The 26,921-nt window shown below is 35.5% G+C and overlaps 1 protein-coding gene and 1 long non-coding RNA gene across 2 annotated transcripts; one reads left to right on the top strand and one right to left on the bottom strand.

Annotated features, from left to right (window-relative positions):
• Positions 1 to 236: 236 nt before the first annotated feature.
• LOC148307015 (retinoblastoma-like protein 1) lies at positions 237 to 21,520 on the bottom strand. The gene is made up of 18 exons (XM_088264079.1): positions 21,231 to 21,520; positions 20,562 to 20,701; positions 19,768 to 19,974; positions 18,389 to 18,579; positions 17,211 to 17,371; positions 16,993 to 17,128; positions 16,073 to 16,140; positions 14,865 to 15,037; positions 14,043 to 14,241; positions 13,163 to 13,372; positions 11,786 to 11,957; positions 8,798 to 8,947; positions 7,883 to 7,980; positions 7,044 to 7,223; positions 5,822 to 5,972; positions 4,033 to 4,217; positions 2,437 to 2,598; positions 237 to 981 (listed from the first exon to the last, which is right to left on the bottom strand). Exons 1-18 carry the CDS (start codon positions 21,366 to 21,368, stop codon positions 796 to 798), a joined length of 2,907 nt encoding a protein of 968 aa, XP_088120205.1. The 5' UTR covers positions 21,369 to 21,520; the 3' UTR covers positions 237 to 795.
• Positions 21,521 to 23,202: 1,682 nt separating this feature from the next.
• On the top strand, positions 23,203 to 26,790 carry LOC148307014 (uncharacterized). The gene is made up of 6 exons (XR_015837913.1): positions 23,203 to 23,277; positions 23,356 to 23,436; positions 23,711 to 23,964; positions 24,700 to 24,789; positions 24,889 to 24,977; positions 25,122 to 26,790. It is a non-coding gene; the product is annotated as an uncharacterized LOC148307014 (long non-coding RNA).
• The last annotated feature ends 131 nt before the right edge of the window (positions 26,791 to 26,921 follow it).

Here is a 26,921-nt window from a genome sequence, read left to right as displayed (position 1 = left end):
CGGACATTTCTGGTGATACAGACTTCCTTAATATATCTCGGAGAAATAATGTTGAGAGCCCATTTTCTCTATATAAAACAGCCAGCTTTGAAATTTTATAAATAATTTCTAGGTGTCATGAAAGCTATAGAAATTTGTTTATACATACAAATAAATATACTTAACAAAGACTGAGTTTCACAAATATCTTTATAATAAGCCCAAATCGATATCAGCTAATTAATAATTCCTGTAAATTTTTCTATTTTTTTTTTACATGTGTATCAACGCTGGAAATCGAAAATATTATAAACATTATAAAATATTATACTCGGGTATGAAAAAAAAAAGTTGCATATACAGTTTCGCCCAATAGTTTTTGGCATTAAATGTACCTGATTTCATGTGTCCATTTTCACTTTTGTCTCTTGTAATTTGATTTTCACCATTTCCAAGACCTACCCAGTGATATTATCATATCCAACAGAGGCGAGGAAGTAAGATGATTTATTAAAATACACAAATAGTTTAAGTGAATCGCCTCGATGTAAAGATACATTATTTGGAGGCAGCTTGATAGCTTCCAGCGTTTTTTAAATGAAAATAACATTGTAATTACACAAAGTGATAATGATTATAATAAGCCGATTATTAGTAAATAAAAAAAATCTAGAAATTTTATATTGCATTGCCTACAAACTACATTAAAATTGTAAAATATAAATATTTAAGTTGCCATAAAAAAATGACACTCGTCTGATTTATAATAATATACGTGTGATTTAAAATTGATTAAATAAAGTGGTGATTGAGTGTTCACGGCTGTGTCTGGCGATCGTTGATGATGCTGTGTATTTTGCGCGACATTGGCGAGGGCGAGGGGGAGGGGGAGGCGGAGGGGAGGGGTCGCTTGGCGGGGGAGCTCGGCAGCGCCATCTCCGCCACCCGCTTGCCCATCACGATGCTCTCCTGCGACATCAGGCAGTTTATCTCCTCCAAATCCTGAAATGCAACCCTATTATTGCTCCGGAGACGCAACACAAATGTGAGGAAATTGCTCCGCATCAGGTCATCGATTCTAGTTAAGGAAATGCTATCAATACACTTCACACAATGAACTCAACCATATTACTGATAATTGTGCGCAAATCTTTCACAGGAACCCACGTAACACGTTAAACGCCAATACTAAAATTTGTCAGTTTTAAAATTCACAAAAAAAAAACTTTTCGATTATTTAAGTATTTTAATAATATGTATAATGTTTTTAGTTTATTTATTTTTATTTTATTTGATGGTGGGTCTCATAGTTTGAATAGCATTTTGAATTGATTGAGGTCACTGGTGGTTCCCATGGCACTGCAGTCCAACACAGGCGAGGTCACCGGTGCCCCCCCATGGATGGGTAATTTTAAAAAAATCTCTAGGTTTTATTTTATGACAAAATAACAAACAAATATCCACAGCTGTCATTGCTATACAAATTACATCATACCAACTGACAGATGGACTTCGACATTCATTAACCTTTGAAATGCCGGTATGTAGGAGTGTAGCTGTGCACAGGAGGCCGTGAATTTGTAATCAAAATAAATCATTTTTAAAACTTATTTTTATAAATTAAAAACATTACACCTTGAAAGGATATTTAAATGACTTACCAAATTTATTCAATGTGCGATGTATTTGCTTCCCTTCACTTAGATAAACATATTTTAATTTTTCGGAAAATGTCAGGGTTGTCACAACTTGTTACATATGACACATATGTATTATTTGTTTTTTTTATTGTAAACTAAATTTTTTTCTTATTTTTTTTGACAAAAAGAAAATTAAAAGTCTTCTAATGTATGGTATTTTTCGAAACACGTAAATCAAAAACACAGAAACCACACAGAGCAGAGTTGAAACACGAAAAACACAGTAAAGAAATGTACAAACAACACAGAAAACACACAAACAAGTCAAAAAATTGATAATTGTTCTGCACAAGTATCAAAAACTTACAAAAATCATACTAAAATTATTGACGCGCGACTGATATCGGTAATAAACACGCGAAAATTGCCAACCCTATTTTAGTAACTCTGTTGTCTGTCAAACAAAGCTCGTGGGTGGATCTCTGTAAAATCGATAATATCAGAAAACTGTAATTTCGTCTGTTTAGTGAAGTACTACAAAATCATCCCAATAGATGTCTCTGTGTGTTCCATATTTTAAATTAATATAAAAACGGGACATATGTATGATACAGAGGCTCAAAGATTAGCGAGTTTTCTCGCTATTTTTCTATGGCCGGCCTGCTGGGCACGGCCAAGAATGCGAGATATCTCGCTCTTGGCACAGAAGCGGTTAAGGAAAATTTGCACCGACGTACATTTACTCCCGGAAAGGTTAGCAAATAACTGAAATGAAGGAATTCACAAGTGGAGAGGGAACAGACTAGGCTAGGCTCACCTTGGCGGGGCTGCGGCTGAAGCGGTAGGTCATGGAGCAGTTGGCGGGCGGCGGGGTGGAGTGCGAGAGGGGGCGCACGTACAGGCGGTGCTGCTCCGACACGCGGCGCGGCTGCTGCACAGCGCCGCCCTCGCGCGGCGGCACGGGGCTCAGCGGACACGCCTGCTAAACACACATCTCTAGTTCTATACCAGACACGGAACAACCTTGCCTTTCAACTCTACATATTTTTACATAGATGTCACTAGTGGTATAAGTTTTAATAATTCCTCCAGTGTTTAGGTTAATTTATTATTCTTCTTCTAACCCTTATCCGCACCCAGTGGCGCATGAGGCACTGGATCATATTGATGCAGTGTTATTGTTATTGTTACTAACATGAAGGCAGGGTGATCACTCCTGCGCTTCAGGGAACAGTTTAGGATACTACTAAATAAATATTAGAGTGTAAAATCACTAATATTTATTTTTCACCCCTTCTCGGAATCGAGCACGGGACCTCCAGCACAGTAGCTAAACATGCTAACCATTAAACCACAGAGGCGGACACGTTAATTTATACTAATATAATATTTTTCTGTCTGCCTCTCCGTAGTGTAATGGTCAGCACTCTCGGCTACTGTACTGGAGGTCTCAGGGGGGGTTCAAATAAATAAAAGTGATATTTTCACTTAAATATTTATTCAATATTACCCTGGACATCACGATCCTGCCGATCACCTTTCCTTCATGGGTTAGCGATCAAAATAACACTGCTTTTATATGATGTAGTGCCCTATACACCATGGGTGTAAATAAGGGTTTGAATGAAAATATTATTTATTTATATCAGACACTTACATCGTTTGCAGGAAACAGTTAAAACCGTAGGTAGAGAGCAAGAGACGCTTGTAAGCTTTCTATTTGCTTACTTTTGGTAAAGCGTGAAAGACTCCAAAAAACATTGTACAGATTGGAATCGGGTTTGTGGTTTGAACTACTGACGGTAGTTTGAAAATGCCATAACAAAGCGGAACAATTGTCACAAATTTTATTTTTATGTGTTTTTAATAATAAAATACAATTTAGTAGACTCTAAAAATCAGTGTTTGATATTAATATTTCACATATTTAATTTTATAACTTTGCGAATCAGCGTATTTAAAAAAAAATGTATATATTTTTGCAACTGTTTGATTATACATGTATCTGCTTGACCCTAGGTTAAGAGAAAGTGATTTAATCTCTACTTTTTTTTATATACTCCTATCATTTTACAGTTTTCTAGTTTTACGGAGATAACCTGCAGATTCCTATATAAGTGAATATGTTTGATTTAATTTGATACAACGTCAAAATGAAGAAAAATAATGATAACACAGTAGACATTCCATTTAGTGATGTAGATGGTGAAAAAAATTGATTTAAGAAATTTCCCGACTTACCCAAAAATACTAAAATTCAGTTTTGTAAATTTTGCTACCAATATTAGCACCCAATTATTTAGAACCCGAGACCTCTAGTACAGTTGTCGAGCATGCTGACCATTACACTACGGAGGCGGACCTTGGCCTTAACAGGAGTCGGGTGGATATAATAGTTAGAAGGAGTGGTGACCTGTTGCTGGGAGCCAGAGAAGAGCAGCACAAACTGCTGCAGGCAGCGCACGTACACCGTGTTGTAGAAGTTGATGAGGTCCCCGCGCACCTGCGTGGCGTGCCGCACCGACTGCCCGGCCGGGCGCCCCGGGGAGGGCGGCGAGCGCGGCACCGGCGCCCCCGCGGCCCCTGACACCTCCACCCCTGCGCAAACACCAAACATCAATCTCTATCCCACTATAAACTACTATACTAATTACGTTATTTTTAACATCTCAACATAGATGAAGTAGAATATGGAAGTCTGGGTATTTACAGGGCTTACGACTGTCATCAAAAATAATGTAAAAAAAATAACTCATGTAAAAAAATAACTAATAACCAGCTCATCAAAAGGGTCGAGAGTTTCAAGTACTTGGGAGTGTACGCGACTGAAAATGGCAGCCTTCTAAAGGAACTGGGAGTGCGTTTAGGACTTGCAGGGTCCGCATTTAACAGTATGAAGGCTGTCTGGAGATCGGATTTATACTCAGTGAAGACCAAATGCCGCCTATACAATGCTTGCATTGCTCCTGTTCTCTTATAAGGCTGTGAGACATGGTACCTTACAAGGGCCCAGAGCAGCCGTGGAATAAGCTTTGAGAATAGGTGTTTAAGAATTTTAGGCGTGTGGTGGTTTGACTTTGTGAGGAATGAAGAGATAAGCCATAGTACGCAGCAAATCTTGGTCACAACTGTCGTCGAGAAAAGGCGATTCAGTTTGCTTGGCCATGTACTCCGCATGCCTCCTGAGAGCCTTAATCAAGCTTGCCTCTTTTACAAGGCACGCCGCCCAGGACAACCACTGCTGACAATTCGTCGGCAGTTCTCGTCAGAACTTCGGGACGCGGATCTGACTTGGGAGGATACAAGGGAGCTGGCAGCCGACAGAAAAGCCTGGAGACAGTTTGTGGACTCCATATGCTCCACACAGGGAGCGGATATGGTTTAATAATGTAAAAAATACCCTGTGTCGGGTTGTGGTCCCATGGTTAGTGTCGCTGAATCTTGAGACAGAATTTCTCGGTTCGAACCTACTCTACCACAATTTGATACCTATTTCTAATAATGAGCCGCTTAGGCTTACAGAAATAATATGAAATTGAAGTATTTTTGTAAATAATAAAAACACAAATACTTCTCTTTTTAATAAAAAAAAACTCCTTATCAGAGATAATCCAGAGTTGTGAACAAGTATTGGACACGCTTAAATTGATGTTTCACACTAATATTTTTGTTACTAATATCAAGGCTGAGATAAGGCATTATAGATAAAATTAAGAAAGGTTTTTCGAGATGGACATGTGGAGCATATGAGTGAGGAAATAACGGTAAAACAAATTTAAGAGGCGAATGTAGTTGGAAAAAGAAGCAGAGGAAAACTTGGCACGATTTAGTATGTCAAGTACTTGAAAGCGACCAGTTCAGGGGCCGAAATAATCAGCGGGTATGTATGAGGAAATGCATGAATGTGGAAGAGGCAAAGAATATTTGGCATTCACTTTGTGGTAAAATCCATCCATTTTTAATTAAAGTTTTACTTAGTAAATACTATTATTTCTTAAAATCTAATGTAACATGTTTTTTGATACATTCCGCATCGCATCGAACACATCTAAACACAGAATGCATCAAAACACGTGTCATAAAAGGTTTTAAGAAATAGTGCTGTTTACCGAGTAAAACTTCAATAAAAAAAAGACAATTTAGTTTGAAAAGGAAAGGGTGACATATCCAGTAAAGTGGATGAGAGAGTAGCGGCACAGTACCTTGGTTCTCGTTATTGTTGGATGCGCTGGCGGGCTCCGAGGAGATGAGCACGCTGCGATACACGTGTCCCATGGCCTGCGGCTGCTGGCGATAGCACTTCATGATGTCGGCGAAGCAGCGCTCCACCATCCGCCCCTCAGTGTTGGACACCTGGCCATATCAAAACATTCAATTACTGGACCTATCACGGACATTAACCGGTTCGCTGCACGAGCCAATTCCGTGCTCGCCAGGCCGGACATACAAAATGAGCGCTCTCCTTTGAGCTTGTAGCAAACCAATATCAAATCCATATGGAATATTTTTTAAATTAGAATATATAAAGACGTCTATTAAGAAGATCAGGAAATACTAAAATATTATGATTTACCGATATCACAAGTTACAGTCAACTTTCTACAAGCTTTCACTGATAGTCTCTGATACAGGGTTACAGTATTTTAAATTTGTCTTTATATTTTTGTACAACATTTTAATCCTTTTCTACATTAATTTTAATCCTTTTCTAATTTAAGTTAACATAAATAAATAAATAAACGAATAAACATATTTTATAAACAGTTATATTCCGCTTTATTTATAAGTAAATTTGTTTTCTGTATCAAGTCGTGACAGCCCTGAACATTTAAACTGTATTTTTCTGAGTAAACGGCAGTAAACGCCACACGGTGTATATATTTGGTAAGTTTTCATAATGTCTTTTATATACGTATACAAAAAAAAATACTTTTTTTAGGTTTTTTTGTTGTTGAAAAAGTCACGGTCATATTAATACCTTTCGGCATTGAAAGGGTTAAACAACCAATCTACAGATGAACTTCTCTTTTGTGAACATTTCCATATAACGTATATTTTTTATTGAATATCGAAGTTTCAAGGTATTTTTACTTGCCTTCTAGTTCTGGCGAGATGGTGGCCCATCAACTAAAAAACGACTCTAGTAAAATTATCATGCTAAGATTGCCTTTATGACATGCTGGAAGAGTTGTTTACGACACATTGTTTACAGCAAGCACATATTTGTGCGTTTCAGAAACCCTATGCTCTTAACGAAGAGATCAGTACATAATATTCATATAAAAACATTAAATATGTAATTCCTTTTTTTCTGCCTTTGAAATGAGGCCGGTGCAGAAGGTAAAAATACCCTTCCCGTCCCTAAGCACCAATCGAACGAGTAGAAATACCTTTCCCGTGTGTTAACATGATACGGTGTGGTACCTTGCATATGACGTATATGGAGCACATGAGGATCTGGTCGAGGTGGCGGTCGCGCATGAGGTGCGTCTGGTGGATGATGGAGTGCTCCAGGCAGGTCCACACCTTCTGCTTCAGCTCCTGATCGTGCAGCTTGAGGTTCTTGCACAGGTGCTCCATGCGCACCGCCGCCAGGCAGTAGAACTGGGGAGAATCGCCATTCCATCAGCACACATCCTCCATCTCACAAACCCTTATCTGCACCCCAATGGTGGATAGGGCACTACATCATATTAACGCAGTGTAACCTTGATCATCAACACATGAAGGAAAGGTGAGTGGCCTTCTGCTTCAGGTACCAGTCGAGGGTAGTATTGAATAAATATTAGAGTGAAAAATCACTTATATTTATTTCACCCCCCACCTGGGGATCGAACCCAGGAACACTAGTATGGTAGCTGAGCATGCTGACCATTACACTACGGAGGCAGAGGTGGTGAACGTGGTGAGATGCAATTAAAAATATTTAAAATGTCAAATTAGGAGAAAAATATTTTATTGACAAACTTATTTTCCCTGTGTAAAGTGGTGCTCGGCAATGTTTGGAAAATAATTTGGATTTTTTTTGACAAAATAATAAAAGCAGCGACTGAAAGCTGAATGTTAAAAAAAAATTAAATGACAGTGTTTTTTTTTAAAATTTTAATTAATTTTTTTTTAATATTATTTTAAATATATTTTCTAAACAGAAAATTATCCAGCATTTCTTTTAAAAAATTGGACTTGTGACCTCTCCGGCAGTCGGCCACTAAACGAGTTCTGTGATTGCGAGTATGGACTTAATGTTATGTTAAAACAAATACCTTTCTGAGGAAGAGTCCTAAAGAGCCGCCTTTGATCACTTTTTTCAAGGGCTGCGGTTCTTTATTCGCTTGCCTTCCATTAGTAGGTGATGAATTAACTGAAAATAAAATCATTAATCAATCAAAATGATAAAGAAGCGCGGAAAAGGTGGAACAATGTATCGGATGCTGCATACCATTTATAAAACAATAATTATTCTGAAATAAATAATGCTCAGCAGCATTATTTTGCTGGCAAACTAAGGAAATTTACATAAATTGGGGATTATTCAAAATAAAGCTATGAGAATAGTACTTAAGAAAAATAGATAAAGGAAAGTAGAAAAAATGAGAGAAGAACTCAACTGGTTACCTATAAAAAAGAAACTAATGTATAATATGCTTATCTTTTTATATATATTTTTTTAAATAATAAATTACCTAAATATTTTAAGAATAAAATAGTTTTAAATAATTTTTTCATGAACATAGTACTAGAAATAACGATAAAATAAAACATTTTTGAAAAAAAAACGGAGTCGCAAAATTGTATAATGTATAAGGGTTTGAAAATGTATGATGAGATGCCTGAATGTATGAAGAATGTATGAAGAATGAAAAGAGTCTGCAAAATTTAAAAATAAATGTTTTGTTTACTGTAAGAAGATGTAAATATATACATGATGTGTAAAAAAAAGTTTGTAAAAAATAGTTTGTATTATATGTAAAGGTGGAGACTGACCGGAGCATTTCGTTGTAACCTGTTACGTTACAAAGCGAGCATTCAGGCAGTCAGTACACCGAGCCGAGCGCTCCACCCATAGTTTCGGATGCTCGGTGATGCTCGCCGCAAGCGATGTTACGACGTTATGTTACGAAAAATTGTTCCGATCAATCTCCACCTTAACATAAGCTAACTAAAGAACTAAAGAATACCTTGGTTGTTCAAATTTTGGTTTAGTAAAGACTGTCCGGGGCGTATGGTGGAGTCCTTGAACAGCTGTTTCTTGGCAGCGTCGGTGCCCGAGCTGATGAAGCGGTCTGTGGCTGACGACACGGGGGACTGGGGGACCCCGGGAACGAGACCTAACCGAACATTGACATGATAATATATTACATATAAAAGTATAAAAGAAATTATGGTATTTTGACATTTCGCTCACTCCTTTCAAGAACGTCATAAATCAAAAAACTTAAAAAATATAACACAATGTATTAAAAATAAATATCAAGCCACTTATGGATGTTTTTACTGTGCAACAGATTTTTTTTAGGTAAAACATGAAGGTTTTTTCTCCATTTGAAAAATATTTAGCGTATTTAAAAAAATAATAAATCAATACCTTTTCTTCAAAATGCAAAAACAACACTTTCTGCCCTGTAGCGGGTAAATATTAAGTTAAAAATATGCCTCTCTTGCTGGGATATAGTACATTTTCTAAGCATTCCGAAAACATGCACAACTGAAAATTGTCGATTTTTGATTTAGGACGTTCTTGAAAGGAGTGAGCGATATAAACACAGATGAAGAAGAATATGGAAGTCTGGGTATTTACAGGTCTTACGACTTATCATAGGATGGTTTAAGTCAGTGGCATGCCCAGGGCTTACCAGTAAGGCAAGCCCATTATTTTTCAGAATAAAATCTTCTTCTCCGTCTTATTCCTCATTGCTGAGGGTTGTGACCCTTGCAGAAGCAATGACTCTTCTCCAGTTATCCCTTGACTGCGCTGCACGTAGCGCATCAACCATTGAAGTGCCTGCTGCTGCCTTAATTTGATCGGTCCATCGTGTGGGGATCTTCCTCACTCTCTCTTTCCCTCTAGGCTACCGATAACAACTAGTCGTTCCAGGCTATCCTCGTTGCCACGCACAACGTGTTTAAAGAACTGGAGAATCCGTCGGGTACAGATATTGGCCAGAGTCAAGCCATCCAAGCGTAGCCAGAATAAAATAGCGACTATGTAATTTTTTCCACATGAATTTTATTTGACCAGCAACCGGGTTTCGTCATAACTGACACCACCAGTCCGATGATGTCGGTTACGACGAAACCCGGTTGCTGGTCAAATAAAATTCAAGTGGAAAAAATTTCATAGTTGTTATTTTATTCTATAAAATGCAGTTCAACCAAGGAATGTCAGGACAAAACATTATTTAAAAAAACAATATAAAGATAAACAATGTATTGTAATGAGTGTAAAAAATGCAAAGATGTAATTTTTGTATGGAATAGCCATCACATTGAAATAAAGAAAATGTTGACTGCAGTAAAATACGTTTCTAATAGATTTTTATTTTCCACTGGCACTTCGTGATGGAATTGCATTTTAATATATTATTAGATTAAAACCAATATTTTTAGCTTTTCCACTTTATTTTTATTTGACCAGCGACCGGGTTTCGTCGTTACCGACATCATCAGTACGTCGACATCTACAGTACCAGTCTGATGATGTCGGTAACGGTAATAAAATGTCGGTAACCCGGTCGCTGGTCAAATAAAAATAAAGTGGAAAAGCTAAAAATATTGGTTTTAATCTAATAATATATTTCAATACGTTTCTAATCCAACGAGTTTTGTATATCGACTGATTAAACTTCCTTTTATGTAATTTAACAGTTGTGATATTTTTAAATCAGTAGTAGGTCTTTGAGACCTTGAGATGTAATCATTTCTTTTTTTTTAATAAAATTCAATGCGCTCACCTTTCCATTATAAATTAATTCCTTCAACCACTTTTATAAATAAAACAAATAAATAAATAAAACAGCACAAACGACATCGGCCGTATCCGAATTCATTATGACGTTCAAACAAAAATGTGCTTACGAAAAACGTAGCGAAGAACGATAATAATGCGAAAACTTATTCAAATCTTAATATGTAATTCCTACAATTACCGTATTTAATTATGGATTTTCTATTATATTTTATATTTATGAACTCTACAAAGGCATAAAACTAGTTGATAAGCATCTGACAGATGAGTAACAGATAACAATAATGAAATACGTTCGTTACAAATATTGCGAATTGTAGCTTAAATTTCTTGTAGCTATGTTCACGCTACCGAAGCTGGCTTCCAAACTCGATACAAAATGCCATATAGGTACCTACATACTTATAACCCTTATCTGCACCCAATGGTGCATAGGGCACTGCATCGAATTGACGCAGTGTTATCTTGATCATTACTTACATGAAGGCAAGGTGATCACTCTTGCGCTTCAGGAACCAGTCCAGGGTAATATTAAATAAATATTACAGTGTAAAATCACTAATATTTATTTTTCACCCCCCCTGGGAATCGAACCCGAGACCTCCAGCACGGTAGCTAAACACGCTGACCATTACACCACGGAGGCGGACATAGGTACCTACATTGTACGGTTTAAAGTTATGTTTTTAAACCAAATCAACTATGCGTTTTGCTGGAAGCAGAAGCCCAAATTGAAGCCAATGAGAGCGAGCGAGATGGCTAATCATGTATCGCCTGCACCTGCAACAGACAGGACGAAAGCCGAATGTTTACACTCGGCTATCTCGGGTAGTACGAAAAAGCGCGCGATAATTTAAAAACAGGCATACATTAATTATGTATTTTTAATAATTGTTGGAGTTGTTAGGCAACCCGGGCTTCTGGGCTTCTAGGGTAGGTCCGCCACTGGTTTAAGTATATAATTCTCATGTCGCATTTATAGAATACACTAATTTTGTAAATATTGAAATTAAATATAACTAAACCCAAAGGAACTTTCAAATCAGGCATGATCAAGTATATGAAAGTATGTATTTTACATAATTGATCATGCCAAGCTTTCCAACCGTTAACATTTAATTACTCGGTCTTCCTCTGTTCCTATTTCCAATTATTTAAGATTACACTGAATAGACAAATAAAATGTCAGGGGGTATCGTACCTGTGATGACGTTGGCGATCCGGCGCGAGGGCTGTGCCGAGCAGGAGGGGGTGGGCGCGGGGTCGGGGGCGCACACCTCCTTCCACTGGGGCAGGGGCGAGCAGGCCTGGATGCGCTCCCAGATGGGGCTGTCCGACGTCCACACCAGGGACTCCAGCACCTGCTCCTCTATCTGCAACACAACAACTCTCAGATACGTCTTCTAAATGAATACTTAATAAAAAATATAGTAAAATAATAAAAAATCATTAAAAAAATACAGTGAAAGTTATTCTCTACATGTATCAAAATCAAAAATTGATTTTTAAAGTCTACTAAATTTTATTATTTTATTATTAAAAACACATAAATATTAAATTTGTGACAACTGTTTCGCCTTGTTATGGGATTTTCAAACAACTGTGTAGATTAAATGGACTGAGGGTTAAGGACCCTTAAGAACAAGGACATATACAGCTATACAATTCTAGATACTAGTGATAACATAGTCAGTAATAGTTTTTTTTGGGTTTTTAATAGTAAAATATAATTTACTAGCACAAATTTGATTTTTAATAATAAAATGCAATTTAGTACTCTAAAAATCAGTGTCCGATTTTTGTATTTCATTTATAAATTAAAATAGAGTTCTACAAATAAAATGCCAAATCTATAAATAAAGTTATTCTAGTTCATGCCAACAGTAATTAGAAAAATTGACCACAATTTTTAATGAACAATTTTTTTTTTTAAAAAGAAAAAAAGCATTTTTAACAGAAATAACATGTAATGTGTGAAGAAAAAAATCAGCCGCTGTTTGTACATATTTTTTGTGAATATAGATAGCTTTGACTAGAGGTGTTGCTAGTATATCAGTCACAGGTACAAATACTATGATACGTCAAGAGATCATTATATCATGATACTTGTATGGAGCTGTAATACGTACAATATACTAGCCACTAGCCACTAGTCAAATCTCACAAATCTGTTTCAAACGAATATAACCAGCGATAACATTGTCACTCGTAAAACATAAAACTAATTTTAGCTTATCAATGACTTGCCGGTCAGTCGTTTTGCATTGTATATTATAAAACTATATCTTTCTTCATATATTGGATTATTAGATACGAATGATGAAAAGAGACAAATATACATGTCGATGTCAGTCGATGTTCGCGGAGATACGAAGTATCACAGATATTCCGATATTATATAATTTAGCGTACCGCGGCGGCGCATAGTACGAGATACAAGGAGCAGACTAGTATCTGGTAACAGGTATCGTGTCCTAGTATCTTGACATGGTGATATCGGTAATAGCGATATTGCTAAGTAGCAGACTAAACACACCACTAGCTATGACTATCTTTAGAAAGGACTCAAAGTTCTTACCGCGTTGAGGTGCTTGACCACGTCCCGACTGAGCTTGTCCTTGATGACGAGGACCACGATCTCGATGATCTTGTAGAAGTAGAAAGCGTCCAGCTGGAAGCAGGCCAGCACCCACGGGAAGCGAGCGTTCTGGCAGCCGTACGTGTACACCACCATCTCCACGCAGCACGCAAACAGCGTCTGGTGGAACACCTCCTGGTTCATCAGGCTCTGGAAAATTCAACGGAAAAAATGAGAGAAGAACTCAACTGGTTACCCATTAAAAAAAAGACTAATATACCGTGGGTGTGCTGGCAAAAACTGTTAACTTGAAAATATGGAGTTTCGACTTAATGATGCACATTATAATGTTTTCAACGTGCTACAAACTGGAAAACAAACTACACTGAGGGCGTTTGTCCATTACCCGGAATTTTACCGTCCGGCAGTCCTGTTTTGAAAAATGAAAGCCTACGACAGTTTAGCGTGACCGAATTTACGCGCAATGTGTTCACGTACCGATCAAGAGCTCTGATCCGAAGAAAGATGGACAAAAGCACAAGCCAATCCAAGCCAATCATCCGTTTTATATGCTAAATGACGTGCCGGACGGTAAAATTCCGTGTAGTGCACAAACGCCCTAAGGGCGCTTGCGCACAACACGGAATTTTGCAACAGCTTAGCGTGATCGAGTTCACACGCACCGTGATCGCACACCGATTGAGCCCACCGATCCGGATAAAGACAGGCAAATGCCCAAGCCAATCATCCGTTTTTTCATGCTAACCGGACTGCCGGACAGTAAAATTCTGTGTAGTGCACAAGCGCTCCAAGAAGATGTAAATTAAGTGTAAATAATAGTTTACATTAAATGCGGGAAGCGTCCTGTCTCGTGTCTCACCTGCAGGTCAATGTGCGGCTTCTTGCGGATCTCGTCGAGGATGATCTGCTCCAGCAGGCGGTAGTAGAGCACCTGCGTGAGGTTAAGGCGGTTGGCTGCCATGTCCTCGGAGCTGAGCGGCGCGTACCCCGCCAGGAACTGCGCGCCCATCTCCTCCTGGCGCGCCGCCACGCGCTCCATGGTGTCCGGGGAGCAGTCCCTGCAGATATGCACACAGTTTAACTGTTAGAATGCGGCTCAGCACCATCGCGCTGTAAGCGTTACTTACGTAATGCAATTTACAGTGAGCATTTGTCGGTCCCCGGGAGAGCATCTGTTTAATTTTAGTGTGTTGTATTCCTTCTTTTTCTTTTATTAGGACTATGTCCTGTCATTCTCCGGTCCTCTCCTGGGAGGTGGAAGACCAGCTATCTCTCCATCGTTTAGGTGGTCTTCCTGGGAGTCTGATCCCGCTTGTGCTGCTGTCAGCTGCTATCCTCACCACTCAATCTGAACTCGCTCTTCCCATTTGTATTTAATGACATGTTGTATTTAATGTTTGTAAACGATTCTTCAGTTCTTTGGACACATTGCCACGTATACTTTCTTAGTCATTTTCTCACTATCAATTCGCTTCACACGTCCATACCAACTTATAGAACTTTTTTTAATCTACTCTATCATACCAGGTTCAGCCTTACATTCCTTTCTAATATCTTTTTCAATTCTGTCATATAATGATTTTCCACATATTCGTCTGAAGGAGCGAATTTCGATGGCGTTCATAACACTAAAACGGTCAAGTAGAACCGCATCACCCTAGGAATGGGAGCACACACTCACTTGACGCGGGCGAGTAGCGTAGCCGAGGGGGCGCCCGAGCAGCCCAACAGGTAGTCCTTGAGGCGCTCCACCGAGTGCGTGATGCTGGACACGGGTGTCAGGAATTCCCCCTTGTGCTTTAGGTAGCGGCGCCCCGTCAGCGGAGTGTCCCCCATCAAGCTGCGGATGTTCGCCTATAAGACAATACAATAAGATAAATTATTATTTATAGATTTGGGATTTAATTTATAGAACTCTTTTTTAATTTATATATTAAATATTAAAATCAAACACTGACTTTTAGAGTACTAAATTGTAATTTATTATTAAAAACACAAAAATAAAATTAGTCACAATTGTTTCGCCTTGTTATGGCATTGCCCCATTACCTATTGAACACTTGTCTTTACTATTGTTTTCTTCCATAAATTATTATTGCACATGTCATAACTATTACTTAAGTACCTAGACCTGTATAGCTGTATAAGGATCCTCAGTCCATCTAATCTTCACATTATGTAGTTTGAAAATGCCACAATAAAGCGAAACAATTGTCACAAATATCATTTTTTGTGTTTTTAACAATAAAATACGATTTAGTAGACTCTGAAAATCAGTGTTTGATTTTAATACATAAATTAAAAGAGAAATCATATTTCACTTTTCTCTTACGGTGCTAAAGACTACCGCGTGCAATGGTGATATGTATTTTGTACACCATATGAAAATGTGATTTAAGAACTGGAAACATGTGAATATTTCTAAATGTTACTTTTATTGACCATAGTTGAAGTTGAAATGTAACAATTTTGTAATGTTAGCTCTGATAAGTATCGGAAAACAAGAAAAAAATACATCCCAAGTAGCTGCCATAGCTGGCACAAGCGCCACGGAGGACGACTTGTGCACTATCGAATGGAAATTTGCGGAAACAGTATCAAGCCGCGTGTACAAAAGCACGGCATGCATGCACACACTGGGAAACGTTTGTGTAATAGTGATTCTATCCCTGATTTTATCCACAGATTATTTATTTTCGTTGTTGCAAATGAATAACCATATATTATATTACTTTTATGTAATACGTAATTATATTACAGAGCACAAAAATTTTAAGCCCGAATCTATTGTATTTTATAAGTCAATTTGTAGTAAATACATATCACCGGGAGGGAAAGATTGAAGAACGTTTGGCGCTTATAAATTTAAAATTAAATAAATTATCTTACCGGAGGCTTTGAAGCAATGGCTTTAGAGATTTCATCACCATTAATTTTTGCTGGTGTTCCTTGCTCTCCTGAAAATAATAACCATACAGTAAATAAAAAATTACCACTACAATATACTTGATTTTTTTTTATTATTATTACTAGATGGATTTTTTTTACATTTATTTTACAGAAACACATGCATAAAACATAAAAAATGCAGAGTTCAGAGTTCTACTCCATATATTTGCAACATTTTGAGTGTGTTAAAATACTAGTTTACAAATCTGGATAATCTTATACTACATAATACATGTTGTCATGTTCTATTTATTATAGAATTCAAGCATATCGCTCACTCCTTTGAACAACGTCATATATCAAAAAAAAATTCAGGAGATCGTTTTTAAAGTTTAAAAATATAATAAAATGTATTAAAAATAAATATCAAGCCATTTATTGAACTTTTTACTGTGCAACAGATCTTTTCAGGTAAAACCTGAATGTTTTTTTTTCAAAATGCAAAATGCTTTTCTTCAAAATGCAAAAACAACACTTTTTGCCCTGTAGCGGGTAAATATTAAGTTAAAAATATGCCGCTTTTGCTGGGATATAGTACATTTTCTGGGCATTCCGAAAACATGCACAGCTGAAAATTGACGATTTTTGATATATGACGTTGAAAGGAGTGAGTGATTTATTATATGCTCAAATTCTTCAACACAACTCATACGCGTAATGTCAGCTGATGACAACAGCTGTAGAGCCATTATTTTTCATGTATTATGTAGTACCTGTCAATATTAAATGTTGGAGTGAATAAAATTATATTTTTTCATCAAATGTTGATTCAGAATATTTTACAAAAAAATATAATTAAGATATTTAATTTTTTCAACATGATGCTTACTTCCTAAAGGGAATTCACCGAAAACACTTACCTAAAAATATCCTTTCATCAAATTCTCCTACGCTAAGTACAAAAGTCTCGTATACTTTATTTAATGACTTTAGATTGTAATCAAAAGTCGATAAATCTAATAATCCAGTAAATTGCTTTTCATCCCCTTTTAATATCTGTAAAAAATTAAATTATATATACATATATGTGTATGCGTATGTGTTATATATGTAAGTTATTATATTATGTTCTGCTCACTGATTCCGAGAAGAATTTACTAATAACTGTGGTCCAGGCATACTGTTTCATAGATTTAGCCTCCAAGTATAGTCCTTGAAAGGTGTTACACAGTATGGAGATAATGCACGGAGGTTCAGCTGGCGGTTCAAAATTTGGAGATGACCAGTTTGGTGGTAACCCTGAAAATAAATTAAGAAAAATGTTATATCAAGCAGTGTTAGCTGTAATGTTGCCACAATTATAAAAAAAACCTCCCCAGTGATTAATTTTCTTCTTCTTTAATTATGAAAAGTTTGATAATCCAAATATTATTTTTTCCACTTTTGCTTCAATCGCTATTTTTTTATAATCTTACAATTTATGATGTATGTAAGCAAAACACGGAATTGGCAAAAGAAGGATGAAAGCAAGTGAAAGCCATGCAATCCCTCTAGAATGTATGCCAGGACAGAGAGTGAGGCATTTCATACTTTCTGCCTACTTCGGTAGTGCAACAGAATGATGGTATAAGCTGTTTTTGTTTTAAAATTCACACTTTTTTTAATTGTACAGAAAATAAACAATTTTTATTTATTATTATTACTTAAAAATTGAAAACAGTTAAAATTTTGGTCTCTTTCATATGGAATAAATGAGCCTTTACTATATTATCAACGACGATATTTCTATTAACACACTTAGGACGGGAAAGGTATTCGGTCGATTTATGCTTAAGGACGAGAAGTGTATTTTTACCTTCTGCGTCCACCTCGTTTCAAAGTCAGAAAAGGAATTACATATCTTGGGTATACTGGCAAAAAACGTTAACTCTAAAATCCGTGTTATTTAAAATTTTTAGCTTGAATAAAATACCCGCTTTTAAACTTAAAAGTTGCATTTACTTTAAAAACCAAACGAATATGACATTTCAAACTACTTAGTGTATTAGCCAGTTTATAGAACGTTGAAAACTTTATAATACTGCAACATCAAGTAAAAATTGCATATTTTTGAGTTAACATTCTTTCCCAGTACACCTACAATATTTAATGGTTTTATATGAATATTATGTACCAATCTTTTAAGGTCTTAACTATATGTACATAAATATCAACTACTGTCGTCAGCGGTCCGCAGGTGTAAAAAACACCCATCTGAAATGTGTTAAAATCAGGGCTCCAAAAACTCAAAATCGCATAGGGTATATAATACAATACCTATGAAGTTGGGGTTGATGAGATCTCTTCTTTGCGCCATGATGGCGTTCCCGTACACCAGATCCATGCAGCACAGCAGGACGTGGTACATATTGACCAGGTCGTCCGATAAGCACGGGAACTCTCCCTTCACGCACACAAACAAGCACCAGCACATCTCAAACACGGAGTTCACACTGCAAGGAGTGAGTCTGAAAATATCACAAGCAAAATTCTATATGCAGGCAAACTTGACAACTCGGCTATGAATTTGTTCATCAGTCTTTAGAACTACCAACAGCAAAGGAAAAAATTCGGCAGTTTTCAGAGCTACCAACATCAAAGGGAGAAAATCGCCAGTCTTCAGAGCTACCAACATTAAAGGGAGAAAGTTGGCAGTCTTTAGAGCTACCAACATTAAAGGAAGAAAATCGACAGTTTTCAGAGCTACCAACATCAATGGGAGAAAATCTGCAGTCTTCAGAGCTGCCAACATCAAATGGAGAAAATTAGCAGTTTTTAGAACTACCAACATTAAAGCTAGAAAATCAGCAGTCTTTAGAGCTACCAACATCAAAGGGAGAAAATCAACAGTCTTTAGAACTACCAACATTAAAATTAGAGAATCGGCAGTCTTTAGAACTACCAACATCAAGGTGAGAAAATTCCTTCCGGATGGCATTTTTATAGGCAACACATCGCATTGCAGCATTCATAATCTATGCTGATTATGAAATTTGAGATGTATTTTTGTTTACACTTTTGCCAATTTGTGAAGCCAATTTTTTTTAACATATTGTTTACGGTACATATTTGTGCATTTTGAAACATTATAGTGTGGCAGTGTGCTCATATTTGTGTTTCAGAAACCTTATATTGCGACGGTGTGCACATTTTTATGCATTTTAGTTAAAACTTCAATTACAAAAACACATCTTAATCGTCTAATTGTCATGTTTGCTTTGCTGAATAGCGGATAGGTATCACTAGAATATTAATGATTTCTGTTATCATTCTTTCTATGCAATTTTTCAGGGAGGGCTATTCTTTTTATTCAGTAACTGAACTAACTACTAATCCCTATCACTGCCTACACTAGGGCACTTCTAGAAAATTTGGTGATGGTTTTACAAACTTGTATTTATTTAGATGGGCAGTGACAGGGATATTGAAAGCTTTTAAATGTAAATTCACTGTAAAATCGGGATAGAATTTTGTTTCACATTTTCTATAAATTTCGCAACTTAGTTCATAAAACAAAAACAAAAACATTGCTTTGCAAGAGAAGGTCTGTTAGGAAGCCTAGATGGTTCTGTATCATATCTGGGAATGCTGTGGGAGCAGTTTTTAATATTCAGTTTATCAATTTTACAATAAAATAAAATAAAATATTGTCTTACTTTGGTTTTTTATTCCCTTTAGTAGATTTATTGGTTTCAACTGTCCCAAGGGGAAGGAACAGCAAAAAGAAAATTGGCTCGAACTTTTGGAAGAGAACAGTCGACACGGCAAAGTTCCGCTCCAACTTTTCCACCCTTAGTCTGAAATCCTCTGGCATGGATGCCATTTCCATCCATTTCTTTATTGTATTAAAAAATTGAATAAGGCTGAAAGAATAAAATGGGACATCAGTTGACAGTTCAAAACCTTTACAAACAAAAGATAATTAAAATATTTAAAAAAAAGAACACATAAAAACCAATTTTTCAAGTTAGGTACTTTTTAGTTTTGTGTTGACATTTCTATAATATAAATTATTATTAATATTATTCGTATTTTTTTTATATATCAACAACTTTTTTTCTTAGTTTTTATTGGATTTACTAACATTATCATTTTCATGTCATAATCCAAGTCTGTATAAGCGCCCTTGAGGTAATATGTTATGAAAATGATAAATGATATAAGCGCTCTCGAGGTAGTATGTTATGAAAATGATGCTATAAAAATTATTAAAAAAATATATTATTATTATTCACACTTCATGGCGGATTGCTACCAACGTAACCCAGATAAACGTATCAGCATTTGAACAGCCGAAAAATATATTAAGTTGATGAAGAGATATTTTTTTAAATGTGTTATAAAATCAAGGTCACCCACTTTATTTCGGTATTTAAAAAAAAAAAGAATATCGTTGTTTATAATTTTTTAAGTTTTGAATACTTACAACCTTATATAACTTTTCACTTACCTAATATTGCAAAGACGTAATAGCTTAGTCAAACTAACACAGTTTCCTTCAACAGATGATCCGGAGGGATCTACGGTAGGCACTAGTGACTTCCGACAGGCAACATATAGAGAGCATCCAATCCAGTGTATTGGTTCTCCCTACAAATTCATTCTTACATAATCAACATTGAAATACAAAACTAAACCACAACTGCATAATATATCATTAGATCAAAATTTTAAATAAAAAAAAAATCTGATATGAATTGTATGAAAGTTTAAATTCCACATTAGCGGTCTTAATCATAAGTTTGTTCATTGATAAATCCAATGATGTGTGTTCTATTTACCACAATCGTTTTCAACAATAAGGGTTGTGAAACATTAGTTTCAAACAATAGTTCATAGTACAATACAAATATAATCATGTTAGTATAACATTTATAGAGAAACAACGTAAAAATATATAAGGCTTATATGTTAAATGAAAATCGAAAATAAAATGTCTGGCTTAAAATTAAACATGTTTTGAATATTGATAACGAAATCAAGAAAGAAAAAAGGGTCAAATTTAACTGATGAATGTAAACATACTAACAAATGTGAAGTGGAGAAATGTTACGATCTTCGTAAGATGAATATTTCTAAATGATAATGAGAAGATAACTATGTTTTCAAGCAAACTTACGTCTAATGTGTACTTTTGGCTGATAGTTTCGTAAGATTTCCATGATTCTAATGTGGCCTCTGGGTCAACATTCAACTGCGTGCACAGCTCTTCGTGTTTTTTCTTTATTGAGTCGTCATTTTCACTTGAATGAGCCATGATTACGAATTTAAACAAACCAGCTTGTAGCTAATAAACACACAGGGAAAGACGAATGATGCGAAATACCGCTCGAACCCTTTCCTTGGATAATTGACAAGAGCAAAGGCGGGAACAGAACCACAGATAATATTGAACAGAATTACAAAAGTGTTGCCAAAAAAATAATTTGTTTCCCGCCTGCATCATGAGCACAGACAAAAATCTTTTACACCATAAAATACCTACTTTTCTGAAATGAAAAGACACAAAAATATTTTCACTTTGCCCAGTATTTAACATTACAAAAAATAAAGTTTTTTATCATTTCATAAAAAACATTTTTCCCTTTAAAAAAACCGAAAGTAGAAATATTTATTTCATGTGGTGTTGAAGAGCTGTAGGGGACATAAAAAGGACGCTGAGAAGGGAGTAAAGAAATTGTGGTAGGTTGGCAAAAATATCTTCGGAGACAAAAGTATCAAAAAAATGTTTCCAACAATAGATTTAAAAGATGTTCAAATGATAATCGCAGAAACGTTCTGATTATATTACAAAATATTATTATTTATCCTATTGAACATTCTTGGGAAAACCAACAAAAAAAGGAAGTTGAAAAAAGAAACATGGGTTTGTAACAATGTTGATTTTGATTCATTGATTCGGCAGTCACTTTGTTGTAAAATCTATCCATTTTTAATTAATGTTTTACTTATTAAATACCACTATTTCTTAAAATCTACTGTGACACGTGTTTCGATGCATTCTGCATCATTTTCAAACACCGAATGTGAACGTGTCACAGTAGATTGTAAGAAATAGTGGTATTTACTAAGTAAAACATTAATTAAAAATGTTGATTTTGTTTATTAGAAGTCAATTAAAAAGTAATAAATCTTTTTCTTGTCTTTTTCTCGATCCTAAGGATCTGTTTGTGCCTCCGCTTGTAGCTCTTGGGATGTTGCCTCCCAGTTGTCTTTCCATTTTTTAAGGTCTGCCTGGGGGTCTCCGTTCTTCAAGGATTCCTTGAAGGGCGATACATTATCATACGTTTACATTATCATTCCAGTATCGCTTTCGTTGTCGTAAAAATAGTAATTAATTAAAATAACAAAATTTACATTTTTTAAGGTTAAAGGTTAAAGTTAAGGTTTTTAAGGTTTTTTAAGTTTTTACGATAGTAAAACCTTATCTTCCAAGCATTGAATGGCCTTTGCTGAACGTTTCATAAATATAGTTGTCCTGATTCCTTTTGTTCCTACACGCAACGAAGGAACACTAACTTACCAGTAAAAACAAAATGTCGTTCAAAGATGTACAGAATGACTCATGATAATGTACTTTTGTTTCTCATGTGTCTCGTGAAAATGTTTGGAATGAATAAGGTTCTTTTTTTTTACTACTCTATATTTAATTGTTTCTAATGGGTCAATTAAATATTAATTACACTTGACTACTGAATAGACCACACATGAACTGACCGCTTACTCATTCCGAAAGTCCATGGCTTGTTTCATAAAAATGTGGTTGTAAACAAAACTGTAAAATGATAAAAATAAAGGGATTCATGTGTTTTTAGTTGACTCCTCTGGTTCTTATTTTGATCAATGAATAGTAAACATCAAGACCAGCCTGTGATATCTCGCGGCCATCTTTGATTCCTGCGGTAAGAAGGGTATGAAGGGGAAAAAAATAAATTTTTCGATAGACCTTGCGCAGTAGCTATTTACCGAATGACGTATCCGAGGATCTGAATGGGCTAAATTATGACGTCATGCGCAGAACAATACGAGTTTAAAAATACCTTCTATCATTTCAACTGTGGTTTACCCCCTCCCCAACCATCAAAACATATGATTTCGGTAGGTAAACAAAACTTCACCAAGATGGCCGTTTTCCCGTTGGCTTGCGGACCATTCCATTATCACGGGTATTTTTTTTGGAATCATTTGAAATAAAATGGTTTATACAAATATTATTAGTTTATATCATCTCTGTTTTGTTTCAGGTGTAAGATTTCAACTAGGCATTCTATATCAATCCAAAAGGAATCAATGTTTCACTGCCAAACATATATTGTGCAAGAAACGTAAGTTTAAATTATTTGCTGATGTTTATCATTTCTGCATTATCACTTTCATTATGTTGTGTAACGTTAAACTAATGTTTTTTTTAATTATTATTTATAGTTTGTATGTAACTCAGAACTTCGTATATTTAATCTTGAATTCAACCGAATTTAGACGGCCATTTTACTACGCACTTGTTTTCTCCGGTTAATTTTAAAATTATTCAAAATATTACATATTTATGTTATTATATTTTAATTGTAATGGTTTTTACAAATTTCTTTTTTATTTCAGGGTGTATGGATAAGATTTCAATCAGGCATTATATAACAAAACGAATCTTGGTTTTTGTTTTTGAGTTTCGAGAATCGAATTTGTTTCGAGAATCCAAATCAAGAATTGATGTTTGAGATATACATTTTCCCTGTGAACGAACGAACAAAGGGATGTTATTTAATATCAGTGCACTAGATTTAAATTTATCACTAATTGGATCTTTCCTCAACCTGCCTCTGCTAAACGAGTATTCTTTAGCAACGAAATACGACGTAAGTTAATTATCTGTTGATGTTTATTATGCTTATTTTATTAGCTATTTTTTGTACTATGTTACACGCAATATATATATACAATGACAGATTTAGAAGGGTTTGAATATCCTGATTTCTATAGGACAATACATAACAATGCCGAAGTGGTGAGGAGGATGTTTTACAATGGGTAGTTGCAGTCATCAAGAAGTACTTCTCCTTGTATCATGATTGAAAGTGAAATAGCAGAAAAAGGGAACCTTAGAAGAGAGGATAAAAGCGAAGATAGCAAAGAAGAAACAACACTGCAAAAAATTAAGTTTTCAGTGTTAAGATCGCATCTCGATGATCTAATAACATTTATCAACTACTCGTCAGATAACGAAGTTCTACTATATTGTACGCATTTTCGTAAATTTAGAGGGTTGATTGAAAAAAATTGTTGTTTTTTGAAAGAGTGCAAACAAAACATTTCAAAGCTGGATTACTGAAAGCGTATCGATATCAAACAGCAACATCACTTCACGACGAGTGTTCGAAGACAATATTTTTTTTTTAGTTTTGCATTGTTTATTTATATCTAAATACAGTGTTCATATTTTGAACAAGAAAAAAATGTTTATTTTAAACCTATTTTCTAACCCATTCTCTCCAATTAGTCCATTTTATCGAGGTTTTATTTCTCATATACATGTATATAGATTCTTGTGGCTCTATTACATACCCAATATTAATTTAATTATATTCTTACAGCTCTCCGTTCCGAGTTATCTAGTGCTAGCGGAGCTCTCTAATTATTATGAGCAGCTAGCAGAGCCTCTTTGTTTACTCTTGAACCCCGGTGTATGTATCTTTTTCTTTTGTGAAATCATTTATTTTACTTCAATAATATTTTAAAATCAATATATTATGTCTTGGTATTAATTAAGTTAAATTTTTCAGCTCTTTATTCCGTGTTACCGAGTACTAGCAGAGCTATCCAATGGAATCAGCAGCTAGCAGACCCTTTTTATTAGCTACTGAACCATGTGGTATGTATCTTCCCATTAATGTAATTATCAAATTTCTTATTCATTCGTTCTCATACACACCTTTTAATATTATACACGTTTCTGTGGAATTCTATGTTAACATATTTTACTACTTTACATTTGATGCAATATAATTTATTTTAGGAGTACAGCCACCCGTTTTGTCAATTTTATTGGAGAATCGAGAGTTTCTAATCTGACTCCAAGGAATCAAAAGCTGAACATGGGCGATGAAGACGAAGAAGCAACTTCGATATGTTCAAAAGAAATCGACAACATTTGAACAATGGCACATTGCTGCTCGTAGATATTAAGAGGGGAAAGTATTAGTATAATACCTTTCGTTGTTAAATCTGATTCCTTATAGATTTATTTAATGTCAGATCAAACAATCGCATCGCCATAAAAGGTAGATGATATACCTGAAAAGATAAAGCTCTTGCTATCGCTTTATATACAGAAGGACCTAAGGGCTACAGGTTACTGGCTAAACTCTGCTTTGCCTTCTCCAGTAACCATTGAAAAATAACTATACTTAATTAGGCTGAAACCCGGCATTAATGACATATTATTTACCAATTTAAAAACAAAAGAATATAAAATTATATATTATTATTATGATATATCATAATAATGATAGATCAGTAAAAACTTGTACATAATTGTTATATTTTATGAAATGAGTCCTCATGTAAATTTCAATTTACAAAATGGATTTATCGAATTGCAATGTTTTTCGATCACACATTAACTATTAGGATAAAAGGGCTTTACACACCTTACAAGCAACCTCAATAATTTTCTTTTTTTGAAAGTGGTGCTAAACATGCAGATCTGAAGGGTATTGTTCTAACTACAAAGAAATTTATTTTATTTGGCCTTAAGCCTATAGCTATTGTGTGATCAGGGTACCACTGTGTTATTCTAAAATTGTTCAAATGAGGCCGATCTTATTTATTTATATCTAAAAGTACATTTCTATAATATATAGGTCCAAGAAAACTCTTCAGTATTCCTGGTGACTTTACAATTCGATATATGTATTTAACAATATTTCTTTATTGATATGAAACATAAATACAATATTTGGTAATGCCTTAAGCACTTTCGTTTAAAGTAATGCACATTAGTTGTAAACAAGAAGGCTTTTTGGGACCTAGTTTGAGCATTTGAGCACTACACTGAATTTTACTGTCCGGCAGTCAGGTTAGCATGAAAAAACAGATGATTGGCTTGTGCACTTGTCCGTCTTTCTCCGGATCGGTGCGCTCGATCGGTGCACGATCATGGTTAGCATGAACTCGATCACTAAAGCTAAACCGTTGAAATAATTTTTATTTGCAATAACCGGACTGCCAAACAGTAAAATTCCGTGTAGTGCACAAGTGCCCTTAGGGCGTTTGTCCACTACACGGCATTTTACCGTCCGGCACGTCAGTTAGCGTTTTTAAACGACGATTGGCTTGGATTGGCTTGTGCTTTACTCCATCTTTCTTCGGATCGGAGCTCTTGATAGATGCGTGAACACGTTGCGCGTAAATTCGATCACGCTACACTGTCGTAGTCGCTTTCACTTTTCAAAACCTGACTGCCGGAGGGTAAAATTCTGGGTAGTGGACAAGTGCCCTTTGTGTGTGTAATTTTAAGTACAATAATAATTTTATATATTCCTGTAATATTGTAATTTTCTTTGATTTGATCCAGAAGGTTATAGGTTTAAGAGAACTAAGAGTTCTAACAACTCGAGTATGTAATTGGTTCACCTTCCGGTTCAGTCAAAGTATGGATATAATAAACCTTTTTACCAGCTAAATGATTTTTTCATTTTTCAATTTCATTGAATAATGTCAAAATCAATATAGCCTAAATATGTCATCAACATAAAACTCTGTAAAATGCGTATTTTGCCATTTTCCTGAAAAGGCGGGAAAATGACGAAACGCA

The sequence above is a fragment of the Brachycentrus maculatus genome, unplaced genomic scaffold, assembly GCF_059751285.1.
Source record: "Brachycentrus maculatus isolate JH-2025_06_01 unplaced genomic scaffold, ASM5975128v1 h1tg000213l, whole genome shotgun sequence".
Taxonomy (NCBI): Eukaryota; Metazoa; Arthropoda; class Insecta; order Trichoptera; family Brachycentridae; genus Brachycentrus; species Brachycentrus maculatus.
This window is presented reverse-complemented; position numbering and strand designations above follow the sequence as displayed.

What these genes read in the sequence shown, in the direction of transcription:
- LOC148307015 (XM_088264079.1), bottom strand. Translation starts at nt 21,368, where the DNA reads ATGGCTCATTCAAGTGAAAATGACGACTCAATAAAGAAAAAACACGAA. An exon ending in TGGTCAAGCACCTCAACGCG is followed by an intron (nt 11,958 to 13,162) that starts GTAAGAACTTTG and finishes GTTGTGTTGCAG; the next exon opens with ATAGAGGAGCAGGTGCTGGA. An exon ending in GATCGCCAACGTCATCACAG is followed by an intron (nt 8,948 to 11,785) that starts GTACGATACCCC and finishes ATGTTCGGTTAG; the next exon opens with GTCTCGTTCCCGGGGTCCCC.